The 25,132-nt window shown below is 42.3% G+C and overlaps 2 protein-coding genes across 2 annotated transcripts in view; one reads left to right on the forward strand and one right to left on the reverse strand.

Moving 5' to 3' along the window:
* LOC142771975 (UPAR/Ly6 domain-containing protein bou-like) overlaps positions 1-11,687 on the forward strand; it is a 32,157-nt gene extending 20,470 nt beyond the window's left edge. The window contains exons 2-3 of the mRNA XM_075874017.1: positions 1,490-1,660; positions 4,522-11,687. Coding sequence (XP_075730132.1) covers positions 1,490-1,660; positions 4,522-4,760 — 410 coding nt within the window. The 3' untranslated portion in view covers positions 4,761-11,687. The remainder of the gene's footprint in view (positions 1-1,489; positions 1,661-4,521) is intronic.
* Positions 11,688-13,530: 1,843 nt separating this feature from the next.
* The window catches only part of LOC119163163 (intraflagellar transport protein 122 homolog), a 79,330-nt gene continuing 67,728 nt past the window's right edge, over positions 13,531-25,132 (reverse strand). The window contains exons 22-27 of the mRNA XM_037415108.2: positions 24,845-25,010; positions 23,253-23,364; positions 18,271-18,411; positions 16,507-16,583; positions 15,100-15,270; positions 13,531-14,566 (exon numbers count right to left, since the gene is read on the reverse strand). Of these exons, the coding sequence (XP_037271005.2) occupies positions 14,477-14,566; positions 15,100-15,270; positions 16,507-16,583; positions 18,271-18,411; positions 23,253-23,364; positions 24,845-25,010 (757 nt within the window). The 3' untranslated portion in view covers positions 13,531-14,476. The remainder of the gene's footprint in view (positions 14,567-15,099; positions 15,271-16,506; positions 16,584-18,270; positions 18,412-23,252; positions 23,365-24,844; positions 25,011-25,132) is intronic.

Consider the following 25,132-nt stretch of genomic DNA (forward strand, 5'->3'; position numbering starts at 1 on the left):
GTCAGCGCAGGGTCACCACATCGTATTCCAATGGATAACCAGCCACATTAGAATAATGTGTAAGGAAGAGGCAGACAGACTCGTCAAAAAAGCCTTGAACGAAGGACGGGATCACGCAGTCCCTATGAACAGGCCCTTTATATTAGTCGGCGATTCCAACGTGTGCATTATGGACCTTATAGGACCAACCCCGAGTTTTGTCGTCGACTCTTTGTTACTCAACTTACATTATATGGGGCAGCTTATGGTTGCTCAGCTCAGAGCTTCGTCCACTTGTCACGATTTACTTCGTGGATGTGCGTGGAATTTTAAAGCGCACGGTTATGACTGCGCATGTTTTCTAACGAAAATGACGACTAGGAACTACTGGTGCTACATTAAAAGAACTGATAACCACCAGTTTTTACCCCGAAAAGTAGGGGACCAATGGCAAGCCAGTGTCAAAAGTGCACCGTCGCTTTATTTTCATTTGCGCATCTGCTTTTATTTTTTCTTTCTTTTCTTTTTCTGGATCGACCAACGAGGTATTGCGGTGAAACTTTCTCGTCCGCTTCCAATCCCAGCTCTCCTGAAACGTGAATGCTTTTTGCGGGATTGGATTCTGATAGCATTCCATTACGATATGAGGAGCTATGTAGTTTCCGGGTTCTTGCGACATGCAGACGACCCCCGTGCATCTCATCTCCTTGCGAATATTTCATACGGTATACGTGTACGCAGTCATGCAGCTAGTTGGGCCTCCAGCAACAGATCGGTACTCTTTCCGTTATCCTACAGGTATTTTTTTTTCCTTTCGATTTCTTTTGACCGTTCTTGCTAATATCAATAGGGTAGGGGCGTAGGCAAAACTTTTTGGGGAAAAGGGAGTGGGTACTCTATTTGATCTAAAGTGGGGGCCGGGCAGGCAGACGTGGCACAAGCGCCACTTGGGGCTCTGTATGCCGTAGCGAAAAAAAAAAAATCGAGCTGGAGGCCTGGTCGAGGAGAAGTTGACGGACCTGGTCTGCCACCTCCTGGCTACGCCAGTGATCCATGGCCTTCTTTCTATGTCGCGAGCTCCAGCTTGGCCTCCCCATATTTTGTTTCAGGTTTACCAGATCAGCCTTATTTTGTCACCATACATAGCCTTCAAAACCTTGGAGATGGCTGATCAAACGCGATTACGAGTGATGCAATAAATCATCACGCGATGACGTCAGCATTGTCACATAATGGTATTATGACACGGCATCGTTGTTTGCTCAAGAGTAGATCGTGCAAAATCATGTGATGTTCGGAAACCTTACGCGAGAGGGGGGGGGGGGGGGACAATACACCGACTGAAAAGCATTTCATGTTCGCGAATGGTCTTAGGCGAATGCCTATACGCGACCCTGGAAGTCTTTTTTTTTATTGTTTTGTATCTTCAATTGTGTGCCAGCTGGCCAGACTTTTGAGATTTTGTTTCGAGTTCGGCGCGTCTAAAAGGCTGCATCTCTGTTGCGTGCAGCGTCGGCCATCAACTGCTACACGTGCAGCAGCGTGAATGGCACCAACCCGAACTGCCACGACCCGTTCCACCCGGCGCACGCGCGCTACGTGGTCGACTGCACCGTGCCCAAGGACGGTCACGTGGGACGCTTCCCCGCGCACTTCTGCGTCAAGGTCGTCGGCAGGACCTGTGAGTGTGCACTCTCATACCCACTGCTTCTTTGTCGAGCGCAAGTATACGACAGTGACAATTCTTCCTGGCAGTACTATAGTGGCTGGAAACCTTTATACTTTTGTAGCCACTATAGCAGTACTGTAAAAGCTGAAGAACCTAAACGCTTGCTAGCGCGCGCACACCAGAAAATAGTACCCATACCCAATTTTTAGTTTCGTTTTAATGTCTACCTAGCTTTAATAAATAAAGCTTTCTTCGTTATAAAAATAGAACAATTATGGCAAGTTGTTAGTGGAAAGAAATATTGTGCGATTTAATTTTTTTCTTTGTTTTTTTTTTTGGACAGCAGCACGTTTGCACGGTACACATGGCGTCCCCGATGAAGGCTGGATTACATGCGGCTTCAAGCTCGCTGTTTCGTTCTCGGAGAAAGATATACTCGAAACGCGACAGAAAACGCCTGTAAGAACAGACTAAGCAAGTTATCTACAACACTTACGCTGGGGTAAAGTGCTGTTAGCCCGAATTGTCCACGAATGACGCATGCTACGGAGTAGTATATAGCATTCGTCGACAGTCCAGAAACCACCCCATGTTTAGAAATTGAGTGTAAATTTAAGGAAGTGCACATAAGCGCTATATCCTGTCTGCTTCTTCTTGTCCGCATTTTTAGGCGCGTTTAACCAAAATTTCAGACATGAACGTAAACTAACTAGCCCAACTTGCCATCTTCCAGTAAACTCAAGGGCTAGTTTTTTTTTTTTTTGCTAGACACAATACTGTTCTCTCTCTCTCTCTTTATATATATATATATATATATATATATATATACACCCCATATCAGCGCACCAATACATGAAGACGGGCCAACTAGCGCCTGTTGCAGCCTTAATAGTGAGCGAGCAAAACCGTAATTGGAATTGAAACAGGCTGCAAGCCGCCGGCGGCGCCTACCCCTGTTTACAAACATGGAATGGGTCTATATTCTGTCTCTATCCTGTGGTTCACTTTGTCGTTTTTTCGTGGAGATAAGAGCAGATTCACTTGTACGCGTTTTATTTCGCTTCCGCGGTCTCCATACTATGATTTTTTTTTTCGCGCCAAAATCACTATGCGTGACTTCGCCCCGATTAAAAAAAAGTAAACAAGCCTCACGGTCGCACTAGCCATATAAACCACACTAATGCGTTGTGTAACTAATTCAATGCGCATGTCATAAACAACATGCATATTTTAAGTTTAATGGCCTTTTATTAAATTACGATAACAATAATTTTACTTATGTGTAACAACATGGACTCCAATTTCATCGCCCGTTTAAGTTTCCTGAATCTAAGCAGATGGCTTTTCTGTGTTTGTGTGTAAAGTATGTGTCTCGCTATGTAAGCGCATATAAACAGGTATATATAAAATGTAAGTATTTTGAAAGAGGGGGTGTTGCATTGCTACATCTAACCCCTGACTACGTCACCCCCCCCCCCCCCGCCTTCCCAATTTTCCCGTGCACAAGCTCCGACATGCGGGCGATTGCTTGTAGCGAGTAAAGTGGGCTTCTCCACATTAAGCTCCTTCCTGCGGTGAAGCCAGCTTTCACGACCTGCGGCGAGCTCCACATGCATGTTCGGATCGACGTAGCAGGTGCTATAACTGCTCTCACAAGGGCTGATCGCTCCAAGCATTTGCGACGGCCGGTAACCAAGAGTGCCCGCACAATAGAATTTTCCCAGCGCCAATTCATCGTGCGGTGAGCTCAGAAATACTGCACGGTGGCGGTCGACACGTAGCTTTCTTGAAAACGTTTCACGTCCGCTAGTTGCTTGCTTAAAGGCGTGCGGTAACCTACCAACATGACCGAAATCATTAGTAGAGGTTTTAAAGGTTGATGCACGCTGCGTATCAACAATTATGGTACAATATATGTATAATAAACCTAATAATAGTTGAGGTACTAGGTCCCAAAACCGTAATTTGAGAGACGCCATAGTGGACGGCTCCGGAGATTTCGACCACATGGGTTTCTTTAAAGGAACGCTAAAGAAAAACAATGACTTAGCTTAGATTGGCAGAATGCACTTCGAGAACTATAATGCCATGTTTCAAAATCATAAGTTCAATATTCGCGAATAAAATCGAGGTTGAAGCTTCATATTTAAGTTTTGTGCGAAAATCTCAGCGCGTGACGTCAAAGTTTTCACAATGTATTCTTCATATTTTCGCGACATTGGCTCGATGAAATTTTCTCAAACTTCGTATAGGTCTATAGCACCCGAAGATGACAATACACTTCATTTCTATCGACTACGAGCAATGTAGGACCCAGTAGACGCCTTCAAAACCTACGACTTCGTCATGGTGTTTGGCGTGGGAATCTCAAGGTGGTGTTTCCCCTCGCACTTTCTTTTCAAGCGTTTTTTTCGCTTACCAAGCGTCCTGTCGCTATAACAGTATTGTTATCAGGATTGCAAAATTGTACGTTACTAATATGCGAAAAATTGCTTTCCTCTTCAGTGTCTCTACACCACGCATTTAAATGAAATCACACGGGCTTTCAACAATCAATAAAGCATATGGGCCTCCAGCCGTAGCCGGGGTTAGATTATGCAACCTTCAGGTAAACAGTCAAGTACCATAATCACTAGACCACTACGGGCAATGTGTGTGTGTGTGCTGTACGCAGACGCTGCTAAAACAGGGGGGGGGAGGGGGGCACCCCTTTAAAGTGGTCATTTTTCGCTCTGTATGCCATGGCGAAAAAAAAATTCGGAGGGGGCGGGGAAAGACGAACCTGGTGTGCCAACCTTTGGCTACGCACCTGCGCCGGTGCTTTTATTACGGCCACTTTATTATGCCTTCCCCGATGTTGCCCAATTATCCAGTGGACACCAACATCGAGCTGGTGATCAGGATCTGCTCCCTGGAGACTATGGACAATTCGTGCGGCGTCTTCCGGTATGGGAACGACGTCCTGCGCGGTTGCATCTTGACGTGCAACAACGACGGCTGCAACGCGGCACCGCCCCGTCTACGAGGCCACGCCTACGCGGGTTTGCTGCTCCACTTCCTATTGGCCGCCCTTGCCTCTTCCAGTAAAGTGCCGCTGACGTATCCCCCGTGATGGCCAGACTGCATTTACTGAGCGAGAGATGCGCGAGTTCACTCCCCCCACAAGACTGTAGCCGATCCTGCGCCGCATGCTCCGACGCCCTAGTGTCTTGCATCTGTTGTGTACCACTCACTTAGCCTTGGCGGCTGAATGATGCAAATGGGGAGCGAATGGCCGACTGGCGGTTAGCTTCTGAAAGTGAGGTAGATTAATAAAAAGGTAAAGGGCACAGACAAAATAAAATAGTAGAAGTTATTTTCCAGCTGTACGAAATAAAATAGTAGAAGTTATTTTCCAGCTGTATTGTTGATTCGAAAATATTGCCAGCTGGAAAGACTTGCACTTGAATAACTCATGCATGGATGAATGTCCAGTTGGATTTGGTAGATTTCCAGGCTGAAATTTGGCCACATGAAAGCTTGATGTTAATTGACTTTCAGCTGACTTATAGCGTATATAGCTGGATTATCAAAAAACCGGAAATATTTTGCACTTAAAGTCAAAATTTCTTTTTTTTTTTCAGTTGGAGTTCAGCAATGTTTGAATAGGCTATAGCTGGATATTTAAGAAGTCATATAAGCCATCGAAGTCCTATGAGCCACCGAAAGATGCACGTGAACCTACCCACGCCCATTGGGTAGGTTCGTGTGCATCTGGACTTCTAAAGCTGTGTCCATTTGTAGACAGTTCGTCAAGAACAGAACTAAACGTCTAGGGTGGTGTGGCCACTGGGGACATTTGAGTACACTAACCATCCTTAAATATTCACAATTTTTTTGTATATATGCCTGTACACAACAAAACACATGCACATACGAATAGGGTCAGACCCCATGTCCTCATGAAGAAAAATTCTGGCGGTGTTTCTATCAGCTGAATACTCTTCCTTCTTTCAATTTTGAGCAGAATGCACACTTCTGAACGGACAAATTCATGTATTATGAACAATATTCGGCGCACGAGCAGTGAACTTGTAACAGCTCAGATTTTTGTGCAAGAAACAGGCTGCTCCCGGATCACAGTAACTTGTTCAAGGACTTTGCTGTCGTTGATTTCAAAGGCTTTGGACATTTGTCTAAATGAACTTGCTTTATAGAAGTACCCCATTGCATCTTTTTGCTACCAGAACAATTCGAACGAAACATTTTTCGTGAACACAGCCCGTGTTTCACAGAACTTGGTGCAGTGTTTGTAGAACCACAATACGAGCCCAAACTTTTACACTTCATGAAAAATTCAGGGCTATAAGCAGGTACAAAAACGCAAGCCCATAAAGGCCAATTCGAAAGAGTGTATCTCACCATTCTCATGACTTGCCAATGAATGAAGCACGTAGCAGCTTCACTTGAAGTAGAAGTTTGTGAACCCACAGATGTTAACAATTAGATCACCATGGTGAAAGTCAGTGTCTGCGGCACCCGCACTAGAAACAAACAATGCTGCTTACACTTGTACCTGGTAGCAAGCAAAAATTTCAAATGCTAGTCGGCCATTCGCTCGTACTAAACGAACTGCCTTGCATAGCCACCTCCTCGTTCAACATGGATGCATAGGTTGCCTGTTGAGCTTCAGTGGAGCCTTCTGTGTTTCTCGATGATGCCTGCCTAGTGCATCTGCACAATGTTCTCAGGAAATGTAGCCCTGATATCGAGACCCTGTGCTGCTGGTGCCCATACGTTCATGCATAAAATATGCAGGAGTACAGCTCAGTACCCCGACTTCAAAAAATTTGACTTTCGGAAAATGGCACCATTTTTAGGTGGCTGCTAGCTTTCGGTATCACCTGTTGCTAATGTGTGCAGGAGGCTATGGCTATTGTCGTCCAAGGTTTTTTCATTGTACTTCCAAGCCAAGTGATAAAGATGATTGCTCACTGTTGTGAATATGGATATTTATATAGGTGGATACCTTGTTGTTTAAAGGGACTCTTACTTCTTTGAATGTACTGCTCTGTCAAATAGCCTGTAGTGAGCAAAGTACAGAGCCCAGTTTCATATGCCTTCTTTGGCCATGCTTTTGATCCTCAAGAGTGTGCCATATGGTGCCGAGCACTCACTTTTACAAGTTGCATAATGAAAAAGTATACATAACCATGCGTGTCTGTAGGCATACATAATGAAAATTTACAGTGCGCTAAAAACAACAACAAAAAACTAAGGAAATAAGTGCTGGTTTGTACTGCTGCGCTATGTATTTGTATTTTATGTGTGTGTCCTTAAAGGGGCCAAATTAAGCATGTTGCGTTCATCGTTTCTTCTCGAACTGTGGAATGCACCAATATCATTGTGGGAGTGGCGATGCCAGACACAAAGCTGTTATAATAGCATTTATATGAAAAAAGCACACTGTTCTTGGACTAGAGCAACACTCACTGGCCATTTTTGTGATTGGAAGTGATGCACGGGGAGGTGCCAACACAGGCCGTACGTTTTCATTGGTGAGGCGTGACAAGCCACACGTAATACTCATATGGTCCCGGATAGGCCACACTATAGTTCACCGAAAATTCCAAAAGCGCTTTTTATACTTCCCGAAATACAAGGGGATTGCCTTCAAATATGAAAATGTGAACACAATTTCAAAACAATGCTAGGAGTGCTGCACAACGACCACCATGAGGCGAGTTGTCTGGTTCGTATCTGTAAGAGGCGTGCGGTTGTTTGAACCAGCTTTTGATGCCAGTGGGAGAGTGAAATTGTAAAGAGAACCTTTTTTCTCGTCGTCTGCTGCGCTTTTAAAGTTGGTCAATAACGTTCCTTATCAGGTGTAGCGATTTTGATCATTCTTTTTGCATTCACCGCAGTACTCTGTCCTACTTGAACTCTAGCGGTGCAGAATGCAGGTGAAAAAGCGTCGCAGGCCCCTTAATAGATTTCAATAACGAATTGCGTAATGAAGCTCCTGTATAAGTGGTACTGCTCACAGAACGGTCATCTTGAGCATTTTATGCCCTCAATTGCATTTTCACCGCACAGGACGGTAGACAGCTTGTGTCTGCATTAATCACGTTTCATGTTTCAGGTCAAATTAACTTTATGTTTGGCACACATATAGGAAAGTAAAAAAAAATTGGCAGGTGTAGGGAGGCCTTTTTTCACAATCACTGAATTACAGCATGTTTTTTTTCCTACATTTATGTAGTAGAAAAGCCAGCTGATGCATTCAATCATCCCTGGTTGTGGTGATGGTAGGATTACAGCTTTCTCAGCCACTGCAGCTAATAGCGAAAATGTGGGAATAGTAGCCCCACCTGCTGTGTTTGAAAGTATGTTCGCAACTTTGGTGCATGTTGCACCTTGATTTAAAGGACACTTCGACAGCCTTTTTTGTGTTTTGGAGGTTATGATTACAAAAAAAAGCCAGTACGATTACTTCTACTTCTCACAAAGCCCATAAGGTGCACATCACTTATTAGCAATTTCATTTTTATGACCAGTGCCTGCAGTTTTTATGTATATCACCAAAAAAAATTATTTACATAAGTTAAGCTCCCCTCGTAGACAAACATCTTACAGAGGTGACCTAAAAGAATTCATTCCATACTGCTGTTGTCATGGATGACTTAATCCATTGAAGTAAAATGGGCCATTCACAAACAATCTTTTTGCTTTATTTTGACTACCAAAACATCTTTTACGAGAGAAGCTACAATAACTTGTAGTAGCTAAACCCTCTGTTTAAAGTAAACACTGTTGCATGAGCAAGAAATTCCTGTTTTGCATGGTACATCTTCTATACTGATGCATGCTACTTATTTTTTTACCATTGTGAATGTGTTACAGCTTCTTCATGCAAAATGGAACATTGTCTAGGTGAATTTTTTTTTTATTCTGAAAACTGCAAGTGTTTTTATATTTCTTTACAAGTGATTCAATGTTATTGTTGCAATATGTCTTAGCAGTTCGTTTCTGACTTTCTCTGTTGCTACATTTCTTGTTTTAAAAGTTTCACAAAAGCGTAGGGAGACAACCCGTATAGTATATGAAGCTACATATATACAAGCGAAAATGAAATTGTTGGACAATGTCACACAAAGAGTTATTGACACTGGTGTGCAGCATATCAAAATGAATACGGGCTCACGCGTACATCTGCATTTTATTTATCTGCAAAGAGCACACGCTGCTATGCTTTGCATTACAAATGAAACTGATGTGCCTGCTAATGTTTATATAACACAGCTAGCAGTCAGAATATGATCTAAAAAAAAAGATGACATACATATTCTTCTGAAAAGATTCACGCTTTATTCCAAGGGCAACATGATGAAGAAATGGGGCTATCAACAGCACAGCTTTACAAGGATTAGAGCTTTAATTAATTTTCTGCGTAATGGTACATACAAAATTTCAATGCAGCAGTGCTGATACAGGTTGTCATCAAGTACAACAACATATATCAATACAGACATTTGGAGTACTCAACACATGTCAGTACTAAAAAACAAATGACCTGGGAGCCCCAACACAGACAGCCAAATAGAAAGTTGGAGGTTGCCATAAAAGAGGGTCGCACCTATGCACTTAATAAAGGTACTGTGCCCAACAGTTTGGCAGTAGCCAAACAATGGCGAGCAACAATAGATCAAAAAAAGCACAAAATGTGTCGCAACAGATGCAGATCACGAAATTTCTCGACACGCTCACTGTGCGAATTATGAGCACCGATTGCATTGTTTATGACCATATAACAGTCCTCATTGATTCTCGAGATAAATGTTTTCAGCCTTGAATTGTTTACTCCCAAGTTGCAGCGTCTATGACACTTACCGATTTGGCATTAGCTGAGTATGAAATGACTGCAAGGAATTTTTCTGGTAACCTCCCAACTACCCACAACTTATCTTACAGCAAAATTGTTCAGTCATCTTGATTAGTTATAACTAGAGCTGTGCGAATACCAAAATTCTGGATGTGAAGCGAATTCGAATATTGAAGTATGAGAGCAAACAAACTACAATATTTTTCGAATGTTTGTGCATTATTTCTAGAATATTTTTAGAATACTTCAAAGTGAAATTGCAGAAAAAAAGTCGGAGAGGATTTCTGAGCATAATCTTAGAAGATGGCAACATGAAAGTGTTTCTTTTGGCCAGGCAGATGAAGTTCAGGTGGATCGGTATTTTGTAATTGTCTTATCAAGAATGAGGCAGTGCAGAAACTGAACTGCATTTATGTATGACTTGTTGCAACCACAAAGTGCTGGCGACAGCATCTTACATGTGAAAGGCAGGGATGCTATTTCCTCAGCCTCGCCTTCTTCATGTAGTTTATGAATACACAAAGTTTATCGCTAGGCTCTTTAAAAAAACACCAGAATAAATTAACAACCAAGTAATGTAATAAGAAAATAAGTAATAAGAAAAAAATGACTATGCATGCAACAGGCCCTGAAAAATCGCAATGTGAAAAAATCATCAATACTCCCTTGACCATATTAGTACTGCAGCAAACCAACCTGACATTTTGATACTGAAGGAACCTAATCACTCCCCTCGACGGCATTAAGAATAAGACCAATTGCTCAAGCACGTGAGAACTCTTCCAGCATAGTGGCCACTTCACAATGAATCTTCCAGTCGACTAATCTCAACAGTTTGCATTGTGTCAGTACCTGGAGTGGTAGTTCTTAGCAAAAAATAAATGCAACTATAGTGCATAGAATAAAAGCAATTTTTAAATTTCACAACTATCCAACCAAATTATTCGGATGAAAAGGCGGCAGAGATGAACATAAAATTATTGTAGACTGTAGAGCGAAGAAAATGCAACTCCAACGACAAACAGTACATGTTAGGGCGTCCTCACAAAAGAAATCACATACAGAACTGTTCAGTAGTATCACTACAATGAGGAAACAGCATTGATATGTGACTGCTACCTGCAGTTGAAGTTTTGATGCAGTGAGTTATGGTGCATGTGTGCACACATATTTTTTTTTACGTTTTTCTTGTTCCTTTGGCGAGAACAATGTGCTTTGTTGGCACCTTTGTTTTGTGGTAAACGACTGGTCACACCATGTGTATAACAACTTGGTGGGCCTTGGAAAATATGCACGAGTTTAAGTATAACACTTCAACAATCGAAAATTTAAGAAACTATAAATCAGCTTCCTCAATGGTTTCTATGGGTGCACTATTCCCTTCAGCTGCAACTTACAGTGCATTTGCATAATCTATGTGTTTGAAAAAAAGTATTGCTTGAGGGTTCATAGAAAGTCGTCAAACCAATAAGGGCAATACATTTCTATAAAAGTAATCTAATAATAAATAAACTTGAACCTTCAAGGAATAGAGTGACGTAAGAGCAAACACAGAAAAGTGTTAATGCTCATCTTATTGTCTCGACTGTCCCATGCCAACATAATTATAAATAGGTTTCGAAATAACATGCTCTCTCCAGTCTTGAATAACTTAGCAATTTCGGTTTCCTCCACATAAGCCTATGCTGTTCTACTCGAGCCAAGGGGATGACTGTTGCAATGAACCAAAAGCCTTACATACTAGCAAAATATTCTATAGCAGGTTTGCTTGTAGCACCAAACAGTGGTTTACCTGTTTGCATATGACATGGCACAATTCAAGCAAGTACAGTTTGTGCAAGTGCCATTGTACATAAACATCATTTGTTACATTGAAAAGCACAACCCCACCCTGTTACTTTTTTTACCTTTAAATTTTATGCAGCAGTGTTAACAGTTACCGTTATAGCCAAGAACTGTTTTTTACGTCGTGGTTTGCTGTGAAGCCGTTTGTGACTGAGCATTTATGAAGTATCTGAGAATACTCAATGCAGCTGCGTGCAGTTTTCACGCGTGTATATTTGTTGAATGTAGTATGCCTCCGGCACCAGTTCTGGTTGTCCTGTTCTTTCTTCTCCGATGTTGTACTTTCCCATGAGCATGTGCCAATTATACGAATAAAGACATTTTCGGCTACTTCCCAAGCCTCAACTACGTTTTTAACTACAGAGACAACGAAACAAGATGGGACAAAGTGCTTTACAAGGCCGCAGAAGGGATTGCTCGAACACCTATAGAGGTGTTCCAAGTGTGAAGCAAATGCAAATATGTATTGAAGCTTGAGTTTGAATCAAATCAAGTGTATTTTTTTAATATTTCTTCAGTATTTTTTCAATAGTTTAAAGAAAAATTTACACAGAAAAGTTCGGGAGGATCTGTTAGCATAATCTTATGAGATAGTAACATGAAAGTGTTTCTTTTGGCTAGGTCGATGAAGCGCTCGAGGCGTGGTGTTCTCTAGTTGTCTCATCAAGAATGAAGCAACGCAGAGGCTCATTTGTACTGATTTACGAGATTTCAGGCACCTGATGCGAGGCCGGCAACATTTTAGCCAGAGCAGCAAAAGACAGTATTTCCTCAGCCTTTCCACTTCTTTCAACGTTCCTAGAGGGCCAACTCATGTGACAGGCCAAGAAGCGCTCCCTTTGAGTTAAGTGTTCCTAATCTGCCCAATAAACATGAATGTATAAAAACAGGTGAAATTCTGGATGCTTGAATACGATTTTATTATTTTTTTTTCACACTTTCTGGTCCGAAACCACATCAATTGAAGCTGCCAGCTCTGCCACGTAGGTTTCAACCAGCTCTTTTCTGAGACGATCTGTTTGTGGCAATAGCAGGGCCCGCAAAGCAGCTTTATCGCAATGCCGAAGTGAAATGCAGCGATCCATGTAAAAAATGTGAAGCGGCCGTACCAACGACGTAGTGCGGCAATGTGATTACGGATAAGTAGCGCAAATGCACGGAGGCATGGTAGGGGCAGTCAGCAAGTGCACCAGTACAGCTCAATCGCCAACAACTCTTGGTTGTCGCATGAAGCTATAAGCATCTTCAATGAATAAGCATCACCAACTACAAACTGTGCAGTAGTGCATGTGCCCCAGTGCTGTTTGTGGTACGCGTACGTCACAAATGCGCCATGTTGCTATTCATGCCGCTTCTTGACCACTAAGTGCATCGCAAAGACTCGCGCTGCTTTCATTAATGTAATCAGCTCACAATCGCCGCACCCGTGTGCAGTTAGGAATGAAGTGGGCAACATGAACACTTTCATGACAAACGCGTGCTTACGGTGCAGCAAGCACCCAGGCATGCAGTGACAGGGTCAGCTTAATTGGCGATGCACTGCACATTACTAGGAAGGATTCCCTTTACGCAGCAGCAAATGCTATGTATCGACGAAGTTTTAGCGATTGTTTACGCACACACACATATTGGTGAAAACTGGACGAGTCGTCTGCTTTTCTGCCCCAGTCGTCGTTTCCATACACGCTATGCGAGGTAGTCGTAATATATTCCGCACTTTGCTGGTATCAATGGCACTCATTACGAGATGCGAATTTGCGTAGCTAAGCAGGGTTCACGGCAGGTACCGAACGTATTTACGAGAGCTGGGGCACGCGCCAAAATGCCCGATAAGTGTGCGGGGAGGCATTGTAGCCATTTTGGATGTAACTGTGGCATATTGACCACTTGAACTGAATAGAAATGCAAGAATCTCTTTTTTCAAACTGCCTATATTGAATGATTTCATGGTCACCTAGGGAGTTCGATTGGCATAAATCTGGTACGAATCCAATCGAATAGTGACCACTATACGAAAAATATATGAAAATTCGAATATTTGCACAATCCCAGTTCTTTGTTCTTTATGCTTGAAGGTAAGTTCATCTGAGCCTGCTTGTCCTAAACTGATTACCACACACACAAAAAAGTTGGGAATGCAACAGTCCATAATTGACACTGTCAATAACAGCAAAAATAAAGTTAAATCTTTATTTGACACGGCAACTACTCATAGTACTTCTCAGATATTCAAACAAACTAACAGACGGGCAAACAAGTATATAAATAATTAAGTAACACTCTCAGAAACATGCTAAGCACATAAATATGTGTGATAGTTAGAGGTAAATTAAAAAAATTAGCAGTGGCTTAGCTCGGCTATGACAGGGTATACATAGGGTGAGCTGCGGATGGATGAAGGTACGGACCAGCGAGCAAGCACACGCGAGTCACGGGCCAGCCCGCAAGTGACGCGTCACTCCAGGAGCTTCCAGGCCTTCTCCGTAGCGCCAGCTGTGCACCGTGTGACGTCACAGCTCCTCGGGCATTCGCAACAAGGCTCTCGATAAGCCACACGAAACTACTCAAACTCTGCCAGCGTGGCTTATGCTACAAAAACAGTGAAAACTGTGCGATTTCTTAGTTAAAACGTAGTCTTCAAACTTAGGCTATGGCCATAGCTAGAACTCTGTTTTTTTTTTCTTTTTGTGTCTCAGTTCCATTTTTTGAATTTATGCTAGATTATTAAATGCTTTTTTCATATACTCCTTTCACATAACAAATTCAATTTAAAGATGAATAGGAGATGGTGGTGCACCCACTCGTGCCCGATGTTGGCAACTTAGTAGCGATGCTGAAAGAAACAGTAAGAGAGTCGAAGGCACACTGCAGAGTGCCAAAACATAATGTTACAAGTGCTTAACCTACATACTTCGACCAATGACGAGCAACAAACTGCTGTATCACTAGCAGGGGCTCGCCATCGGTCGCTTGGCTGCACTTTCTGGGTACCTTGCCAACCACGAAAACGTGAATACGTGACTGGGTATTCAACCCATGACCTCACATTCAGCAATGAACTGCCTTAGAAACAAGTCCATGATGACTCTATCGATACTTGCCTAAACAGCCCTACCAAAACTCTAGGCACCTGCATCCTCAAGCTTGGTCCTGCAGAATGGACAGGCATTGGTTTGAAGGGTGTGCATCTCAAAATCATCGCCGTGAAACACCTGCAAAGAGGACACAGTAAAACTAGTTAATTTGACAGTCGTTGATTCGGAAAACCGAGTCATTCTGACGTTTCCTTTAGTCCCAGCAAGCAAATGTACTACTTAGTGGCATCAAACTTTCATTAATTCAGTCATATTATTCCCCAACCTGGTTAATTCAGATGATGTTAGGAGCGCATTAAGCGTGAAGCACCGCTAATTTGCGATGCGAAGAAACGATGACTGTTCACAGACAGCCCATCTCTACCAGAGTGCATTTGCTGCATCTCTACCACAGTGCAATATACACTCAAACCTCGATATAACAAACCTGGTTATAATGAAATACTGGTTGTAACAAAGTAAATGAAAAATGGTCTTCTAATAGATACAGTATTAAGAATAGACCTTTATAATAAATTTTTGGGTATAAAGAACTTATTTTTGTATAATATGCAACTTTGTTATAATGAGGTTTGAGTGTTATTAGGCATGTCCCTAAACTTATTTGGCAAAGTATCAGTTGGGTGTGGTGGAATACAAGAACCTTTCACCTTGGCACAACTTGGACACGACACCACCACCACATCCGGCACGACATTTCTGTAGAAGCGGCAGCGCAAGGGTTCAGGCTGCTGGCAGATGACGACATCGCGGGGTCCCAGCATGGCCAGCCCTTCACGATCCAGAATCACTGGTACACCACCGGCCTCTTCTCCTGCTTCCTAAAGGAAAAAAAAAAGAAACACGCCCAACATGCATGACTACAGGTAACAATAGGCGAGCATTCCTGGGCAATGACTTAACCTTTGAGGTGTTTTGTACATGTACACACCTTCTTTTGCTGTTTGTGTTGAATAGTGGCTAAGACAAACTAATATATACAAATGTTTGGATGAATAAACCTTGTGCGTAATAGATGCGTCTTCGTTCAACTTCATTTTGAAGTGCACAGCTTTATACATTGACTTTGCTGACGGCACTACGATTGTTCTACAAGTGGTATGGCACATTGCTTTCAATGGGCCACAACAAAAGCATAATTTTCCTTAATTGAAATTAATACAACCGAAAGTGAAATTGCACTAAACAGTGTACCAGTAAAATACAGGCGAATAGGAAAATGGATACGAGGTCCTCTCTTTATAAGAGGCTGCGCTTTTTCAATAGATCTTTCAGCTTTGTTCTATTGGAAATAATCTATTTGTCGAAAAGTTTCAGGCAAGATCTGTAATATCATGAGCGAGATGGAAATTTGTACATTTTACGAAAAATTCAGAAGAGTTGGCAGGTATACTATTATGTCAATTTCAGGGGCTTACTTTGCCACCTTCCTCCCCAGAGTCACAGAGCCCCCCTCCCTCTGCCTATCATGTTAATTTATGAGGCCATCTTAGCCCCCCCCCCCCCCCCTCCCTCTGCTCCCATCCATGTGCATGCCTATGTCTACGATCTCCTTTTTTTCACCTTTACTAGATCTGTGTTTCTGTATACTTTTTCTTTTACAGCAGTACGTATATTGCTTTAGAAGCGATGTACTCTTCCATCATCTGCTGCTAATAGTAGCTTAATCGAGGGTCCCATCCTTGTCTATTACTTTGTACTATCATTTGTATACTTTATGCTTTGTAATTAGCATGTGGTGTAATCATAAAACTGATTGATTGACTGATCAATCATTTTATCGCTGAACAACCGTAAGTCTGGCTTCACTGCAGAGTTTTTTTGTTTTGTGGATGAGCTTACAGTAGATAAGCAAAGCTATGAAAGAAAAACAAACATTATAGGTATGTTTGTATCATGATGTCAAATTTAACTTGAAGTACTTTTAAAAAATTATTATCATTCTAGTATCAAGCCAATAACAACCTTCTCACACCTGTTGATAAAAGGTTTCTATGCTAGCACCTGGAATCTCGCACCTGCATACAAGCCTACACCACTAAATATGCTGAGCTTACCTCTAAGTTGGAGAGCTGGAAAGCAAAAGGGTCTTCATCTCCGGCATCACCATGATTTATTTGAAGTGTTTCAAACCCTGTTTGGGAATCAATCAATAATGTACATTACAACCTTAAATTTTTGTCAGACTAATACCATAGGCACTATTTAAACATCACAAAAGCACATCCTTACAGTGCCCATTCAACCAAACTAAGGCAGCACTTATTCATATAAGGCAGCACTGTTCAAGTGAAGACAAAATTCCAGCTGCACACACTGGGACTTGTGTTCAATGCTATAGAATGGAGATCGAATCTGCATTCTTAGTGTCATAGTCCTTATATGCACTGTTTCTGGAAATGTCTGAAGCAACAATTGTTTGGTTAACTGTGTCACAGGAAAGCTCACTTTACCACTATTAAAAGGGCCAATAGGACTCTTCTGAGTGCTTGAAATCAGCAGCGGCATTCTCACTAATAAACTCTTTCAATTCACAAGTAGACACGATAAAATTTGAGCCCTTCAGTGCTTGTATACTACGTTTTGTGTGACACCAGCAGTATAAGTAGCAACACTTTTTTTTAAGTGTTTAGCAACACGTATACTCTGCATAAGCTGCACTGTGTTAACAAGAAGCATTGTCATAATATACTACATATCATAGTTGGTACATTACTATTACACCCAAACCAGTAAATATGGTAATGCGGTAAACAACACTTCTGGCTCAGTGTCGTGTTTGAATACAGCAGAAAAATTCACTAAAGCTGCATTATGCAAGTATGCTGCATTTGCTTGCTGGTGCAAAGAAGTTGATTAACACACACATATGCCCAGCAGCATTATACGAGTGTGCCTGGTTTTTTCTCATATAGTCATGCAGTACAAGAATGTTTTGAACAAAATGTGCCAGAGTACCATGGCACAGTATATAACTAAGTGCTGTCATTTACAGGTATTAGGTGCTTTCATACACAGTACTAAGTGCATTCACAGTATTAATTAATACTTGATTATTCCACAGCATTCATCAAGATATAATTATCCACAGTAATAATTAAGTGCTGTAATTCCCAGCAGCATGTTACTGGAACTGGCATCACAGTAGCGTGCAGTTGCAGCTATATCTGCAAGGTCTTTTTTTCCCGAGTAAGCACGTTTGTCCCGAGTTCCTATCAAAGGGGCCCAGCAAGACTTCTTTTAACATGGTAAAAATACACAGCCAATCGGCAATCAAGCCTCCTGCAAAGAGGCGAGCCAAAAATTGTAGTGCAGCATGTGACAAAAAACTCACTATTGAGTTTCGAAGACAAAAAATCGCTCGCTCTTCTCTCGACAAATGGTGCCATAGGCTAAACATTCACTGCATCATGAGCATGATGTCTACGGCCAGTGGCTGATCTGAGCAAAACGAGTTGCGCAGTTTACTACTTTTGCCACTAGGTGCCCCAACATGCATGCACTGCGCTATGGTCTATTGTGCTAGGATTACACATGATATAGAATTACACCAGTGCGCTGATGGCCACACTGAAAGTGAGCAGCACATCTTAAAAAAGAAAGAAAGAAAAAAAAATGTTCTCAATGTAATGTCACGTGCTGATTTGAACATAGCTACTTCTCGCATCTTTGTAATCGTCCCCCCAAGGACTATTGGATAGATCATTTGTGCAAATTCCCTGTGGAAAGGACACTGATGGCCGTGGGCAGAACTGAATTATTTTCTGAGAAAATTACACGATACGAATGAAACTTGCGCAGTGTAAATCACTCGCACATACCACTGATGATCTGTTGGCTCGGTGACTTTGGCCTGTCTTTCTTCGGCTCCTTCATCACCCTTGCCTTGCCTTCGAGAATTTCGAAGGCTTCGGCGTCCGAGATTCCCTCAGCCAAAGTGAACTCCACTAGGGGTAGGACCTCTGGATAAGGGGTGGGTCAGAACAAATGTGCGCAAGACCAGATCATAAAGAGCTTCGGAGAATGAGTAAGCGTCACTGAAGCCACTTCTTTGAACTGGCCTGACGTCATCATCTGCAGCAGAGCCGCCAGCTCTGTTTTCAATAGACAAATTTGTGCTTCTTTTATTCCAAGTTATCTGCCACATTTTTTTTATTATGCACATCTTTTTCAGCAAATTTTTTTAACTTGCCACTTACATTTGCTGGTAGCATGTTTGTCAATCACTTCATGTAGCTGAGCGGTGGAAGTAAAGCGTACATTATTCATGCCCTATAAAGTGCGCAATGAACAGAGTGAAGACTACAATGCATACCATGTTAAAAAGTAAATATGTGCTTTCGCTTATAATCACACATAATTTTTAAGTGAAAAAATCACAGCATATCCACGGAGTGAATGATCATGAAGCGTCGTCAGCCGTGCTTCCGTCCGTACGTTCTCGTTTCTGTCCGTCCATCAATACGTCCGTCCGTCTGTCCATGCGTCCATCCGCCCGCGCGCCTATCCATCCGTCCGTCTGCTAGTCTGTCTGTTCGTCCGTCCGTGCGTCTATCTAGTGAATACTCTAAATACCACCATCTCTCATCTCGCATCCCCTGTGGCACACACCCGCCCGCTCTAGAGTGGGTATGTGCCACCAGTGGCTACGTACTACTGCATACATACAAGGGATGGACAGATCCACGCCTTAAGGAGCTTCGCCCCTAAATATAACTAAAACTATTTTTTTACCTTCCCTTTTGATCTGAGTGACCTTTATGTTATAATTAATTACCATCGAATATTAATAATTCGAACTCAAAGGGGCCCGAAAATTTGTTCGATTAAAAGAAGTTTGAAATAATGAAAGCTAAATGAACGGAGGGCTCACCATGCATTGGCGTATGTGCATTGAGCAAACACACGAGGGGGAAGTTTCAGAAGATTTACATCTATTCACAAATCACAGGATATCCGTCATCAATTGAAGTAATCGGTGATGCACGTCTGCACACATTTGCCTTGCAGCGAGTCAATCAATTTCACATGCAGCTTGCAAATCATATCTATTCCGGCTTCAGCAATCTCCTAGTAAGAGAAGTTGGGCGCGGCAATGTCCAGTGCCGACACTCTTTAAAGATGACGACAACGACTGCGTCTCCACTACTACCCTCTGCGCCGTAGCCGCAACGTCGCCATCTTTCCTATCCCGTCCTTACTTCCGTCATTCTCTGTCGTTCGCTGTCCCTGCGCCTCGCTCTCTCCCTCCTCTCTTTCTATCTCTTTATCTTTTAATCCTATCCTTTTAATCCCTCCTTTACCCCCCATCTCTCTTGAGATACTGTTGAGGTGTCCTCCCCCTGGGAGACAGTTACGGGGCTCACTTTTCTCATCTTTTCATTTAAAATCACTCGCGCAGCATATGACGAGAAAAGAGGGGCAACTCCATGCAGAGAGAAGCAGATCGGCATTTGAGAGATAACTAACACTCCACAGCAGCTTTTTTTTTTTTGCTCTTTTCGCACGCGTCGTTGAAAAGAGAAGGGTTTATGTGGCAGGAACAGGAAAGGGGCAAGCGTGGCACCAGTGCTTGAGAGAGAGCCAACACTCCACCACAGCTTTCTTTCTTTTTCCTCTCTCTCTTTGTGCACAACGTTGAAAGGAGAAGGGTCTCCACGTGGCAGGGACGGAAAAGGAAGAAGCGTGGCGCAGGCGCGTCACAGATCGGCACTTGAGAGAGAGCAAACATTCTGCCGCAGCCTTTTCTTTCCTTTTGTTTTTTTCTTGCGTGCAGTGTTGAGGTGTAGGAGGAGCTGCTGTGGGATTGGGCATGGTGCTGAGAGGATTTTCGGAGCGCGGAGCTGCTGTGGGATTGGGCGTGGTGCTGAGAGCATTTTCGGAGCGCGGTATGTTCAAATTAACTATTGCAAGTGCTTCCGCGTTCGAACTAAAAGGCGTTTTCGCCCGTTGGAATAAATATAGCTTTGACGGGACCTCAGCGCGAGTTCGAACTAACCGGAAGTTCGAATTAAGCGTGTTCGAATTAATGAGATTTGGATGTATTATATTGAAATATATCTTTAAGAATGAGAATTATTGAATAGCCACTAGTTTTTAGACGGTTTTCTATGTCTTACTTCGGTGGCATCTGGCAAGTCTACTCTGCAATCACAATGCGCACAAGAGAATGGCACAGTCCAACAAGTGACATACGATAAATGTAACAAATAATGACTTATGTCTTGCTATGATGTGTAATCACTCCTGAATAACAACTGCATGAGCAAAATGTTTTCAAACTATGTTTAACCCTAGTTACATGTTTTCGTTCTCTCAAATTTCATTTGAATACTTTTTTGAAGGTGAAAAACCTGGAGGCACTGCACCGACCAAAGTAAAAGTTAACAATAAAAACAGAAAAAAAACGTTTTGGCTTCCACACGGAAGCCTAGTTCACAGTGAAATGAAAACATGTGTAAAGCAATTCGCCTTATGCATGTTTCAATATATCCCGCAGGCAGCACGCATATACTGATGGCAGATTACCATCGCTCCTGTTAAAAGTGCGCAGAGTGGTTTGTATCACGAGTGACTCAAGATAAAGACGCCGTGACAGCCCTTTTGAACGGCACCTCAAACAGCACATTTACGACGTTAACAAATAAAATGTTACATCCAGTGCCTTGGCTGAGCATGTGTCAGGTGGTCACACAATCGATTGCGGAAAGGCCTGTGTTCTCGCTAGAAAAAAAGGACTGTCACGACATCTTTATTTTGAGTCAATCGTGATACAAACCATTCTGTGCACTTTTAACAGGAGTGATGGTAATCTGCCGTCAATATATGTGTGCTGCCTGCATGATATATTGAAACATTCATAAGGCGAATTGTTTTACACATGTTTTCATTTCACTGTGAACTAGGCTTCCGTGTGGAAGCCGAAACGTCTTTTTTTTCTGTGTTTTTTCTTTTTAAGTGTTTATTTTGGTTGGTGCAGTGCTTCCAGGTTTTTTACCTTCAACCATGTATCATCCCGACCAGACGGGCTTCTGTCCAACTTTAAACTTCTTAATATGTTTGTGCAAAATGCTCTTTTATTTTTGCAGGATGTTTGAGTGCCCCCCTCCATCTACGTAAAATGCCTCTGCGGCAATGTATTAGTATTCTGCAAATAATGCTCTTTGTGTATGTCACCCACACATAATGAGCCCCTTGCTTACTCCAAACTGGCTTTGTTTCACCCGAATCTGCACCGACTTCACAAGCATGATCCAGTGGGAGCTAAATTGCGTTGCATCCTGTAAGCAAATGCAAGGGATAACCCTTTTTTTTCCATAATAGCTGCAGCCGATAAGGAACTTGCACATGTGTTTTCAAAATGATGTTCAAAAAAATAAAAAATTCCAGCCAGTTCCATCATGCCACCGCAGAGTTAAGCTGTCACCCCTTTTGTCTGGCTCTCAAGTTCTGGTAAAGTTTATTTTAAAGTGACCCTGCGATGCTTTTTCTTTTGCATACACAGTAACAGAAGTTATTAGCCTTCAAACTACAAAACCCCAGAAGAGAACGAGAAAAAAAAACATTCCCTTTTGCATTTTACTCCCCCACTGACATCGAAGGCTGGTAACAATTATGGCGCGCCTCCTACAGAGACATACCAGACAACTCACCACATGGTGGCTGTCGTGCAGCGCTCCTACAGACATTTTGCAATTGCAAATTTTCATATTTAAAAAGAGAAATCCTTTTCCTTTTGTATATGAGGGATTATAAAGAGTGATTTTATAATTTTTAGTGTATAACAGTGTGACCTATTCGAGACCATATGAATATTACGTGCGACCTGTCCCGTCAAACCAATCAAAATGTGATGAAATGTTACTTCTGATCACAAAAATAGCCTTTGAATGTCACTCGTTAGAAAACGGTGTGGTTTCTCTCTTGAAGTAAAATTACAGCAGCTTTTTTTTTTTGGCATTGCTACTTGTGCAATGATATCAGTGCACTCCACAGTTCAAGCAGTGAAAACTATATGCTTAATATGTCGCAGGGCTTCTTTGAGGATTTATTCTTTGCTTCTTAGTTCTTCAGGTTCAGGCATGTGAATTTCACGCGATTCCATTCGCAGCTGTGTGTGGACTCTACAGCAGCACTTCAGAGTGTTTGTTGCATATTTCACCCGTCCATTCATCTAAAACTTCTATCTCGGCTGCGTTGGAACTCGAGCAGCATTTCAAGCACTGCTGCTGTGTATGACGTGCGGCCACGCCCGTAACATTCCACCATGGCCACGACTCTCATAGTACTGTGTGCGACAGCAGACGATGCAGCTTTGTGTGTGTGACTACTCTTAAATTGACCATATTTTCGCAAACACCATTTGTTGTCGTCCTCTCACATCCTCCCCTTTTCCGAGTAAGCATACAACAGTGCGTGTCACGGTCTCCCCCTCCAAGTTAGCTTTACCCTCCATTCCCAAGACTCATGACTTCTATGAGATTACTTTTACTACTACTACTACTACTACTACTACTACTACTACTACTACTACTACTACTACTACTACTACTACTACTATAATGACAATGGTGGCAGCAGCTGACTAGGTCAGCTTTGTCGTAAAAAATGCCATGAGTTACACATTAAAACAACGTTTGATTCCATTGTAATTAAAAGTACCCATTAAACTTTATGTAAGCATATAACTTTCATAATTTATTTTTTCTCCCATGTCTTGAAAAATAAGGAACAAAAGTGTCTTAATGAGTTTTTCAATATCAACAGCTTTAGAAACAGCAGTATGTGGAGTTTGTTTGCCTACCAAAAGCGATGAAAGAATGAACGAATGGTTGGCTGCAGTTCACACAGCAACGGCCACGTTCGTTTACGAGAGGATTGGTTGAGGAACAGCGGTAGCAGAGAGGCAATAGGTCCTGCATTGAAGGGCAAGGTCAGCCAGAGAGACAAGATAAGACTCTGTGAACCCTGAATTACTATTTCACTGTTGTGACTTTAACAGCGTAGGTTCCATCAACAGACAAAATGTTTCAGCGACCTTGAAATGATTACTTCAGCAACAAGGCAGAATTATAAAGGGTGTCTCATAAAAGCTGAGCCCAAGAGACTCAGTTGTAAACCTGATGCTACATTAGAAAAGTTAGCATTTGTCGCGGTGGTCTATAGTGGTCATGGTGCTTGATCGCTGACCCAGAGTTCCAGAAATCAAATCCCAGCTGGGGCGGTCACATTTTTGATGCAGGCGAAAATTTTCAAGGCCGGTGTGCTTAGTAGGTGCTTAGTGCCCTCCTCTATAGTGTATCTCATAATCATATCATGGTTTTACAATTATTATTATTAAAAAGTTTTGCACAAGGCTGGGTAACGTAAGAGCAGGTGGGCACATACGCTTGTCCCGACTAGGCTACGCTTTTACCTTTTCGCCCATCCCTCGATGTTTCTCAGCCTTTTTCTTTCTGCCACTTCTCTACACCTGTAGGCAAACCTCGATTATAACAGCTCTGCCATAAAAAACTCCTACAGTGCGTACATGCCACAGAAATTGTGCAAATCTTGCTACTTGGTACACTGGTCCACTAAATGTCAGCAAGAAAACACAAGGGCGATAAACACTGATTAGAGTCTGTACACTGCAGCATGCATGGTGATTTAGGGCATGTCGTTTCATGATAATGATCATTTTTCATTTACGACATATGGCGAACATAAACCGTGACAGCTCTGCACTAAAATGAGTTTGTACAGTTGAATTGGCAAAGAAATATCACACGATCCCCAGGCTCAGGCAATGATGAAGCAGTGAAAGCTTTGTGTCTCGTGATTTACCTCCGGTGCAGCCAAAACTGATAAATAGCACGATAGTATTGCAAGTACATCTTTTCGATAACTAAAACTTGTAGAATTTAAGCAACATTTCTATTTAAAAGCAGTTATTGGACATCTTGCATTGCTTTTCAGTGAATACGCACGCATCTATAGTTGGTAAATAGCCATTTGATGGATGCGTTGGATGATCCTCCTATTATCAGTGCCCGGCGGGCTGACAGCAGTCTGTTGCTGCAACAAAAGAATAGCTATGGAAATGCGATGTATACGATCTTTGTGTAAAACTCCTATGAAAGTTTAATAAAAAGTAACAAGTGATGTGACACCTCAAGTTACCGAAACATGTCAACATAAATCACCCATAAAAGTACCAAAATGGTAATAAGCATGTTTCTAAATTACCGAAAAAGTAACGCATTACCAGGAATGGCATTACCGGCAAAACTGCACAGAGTGGACTAAAAAAGCTCCACGGTAAAACATGTCCATTGCTCAGTTATTGCAAGTTACATTTTCCCACATCTTTACTACGTACATGAAAAGCAAGCCCGCCTTTCAGTGCAGACTTACTTGGGCATCGCTGAAGGGCTTTGATCGGACTGTCAGCGCAGCAAGGTCCAACGTGTCCCTGAATCGGAGTGGCACGTGGAGGTTCTGTAGCCGCTCGTAGCAGTGTCGGGCAAGCCGATGGGCGCCAAGGTTACGGCTCTGCTTGGACAGAGCATATAGCACGCCACTGTGTTGCAAGTGCATTAAGGATACAAGTCGTGTTGCGATCCCTGCGCTTTACAGAATACACTGCTCCCGACACTAGTGCACGACAGACATGAAAACTTGCAGACAATTCTATCATGGAAA

This window comes from Rhipicephalus microplus, chromosome 9 (assembly GCF_043290135.1).
Source record: "Rhipicephalus microplus isolate Deutch F79 chromosome 9, USDA_Rmic, whole genome shotgun sequence".
Taxonomy (NCBI): Eukaryota; Metazoa; Arthropoda; class Arachnida; order Ixodida; family Ixodidae; genus Rhipicephalus; species Rhipicephalus microplus.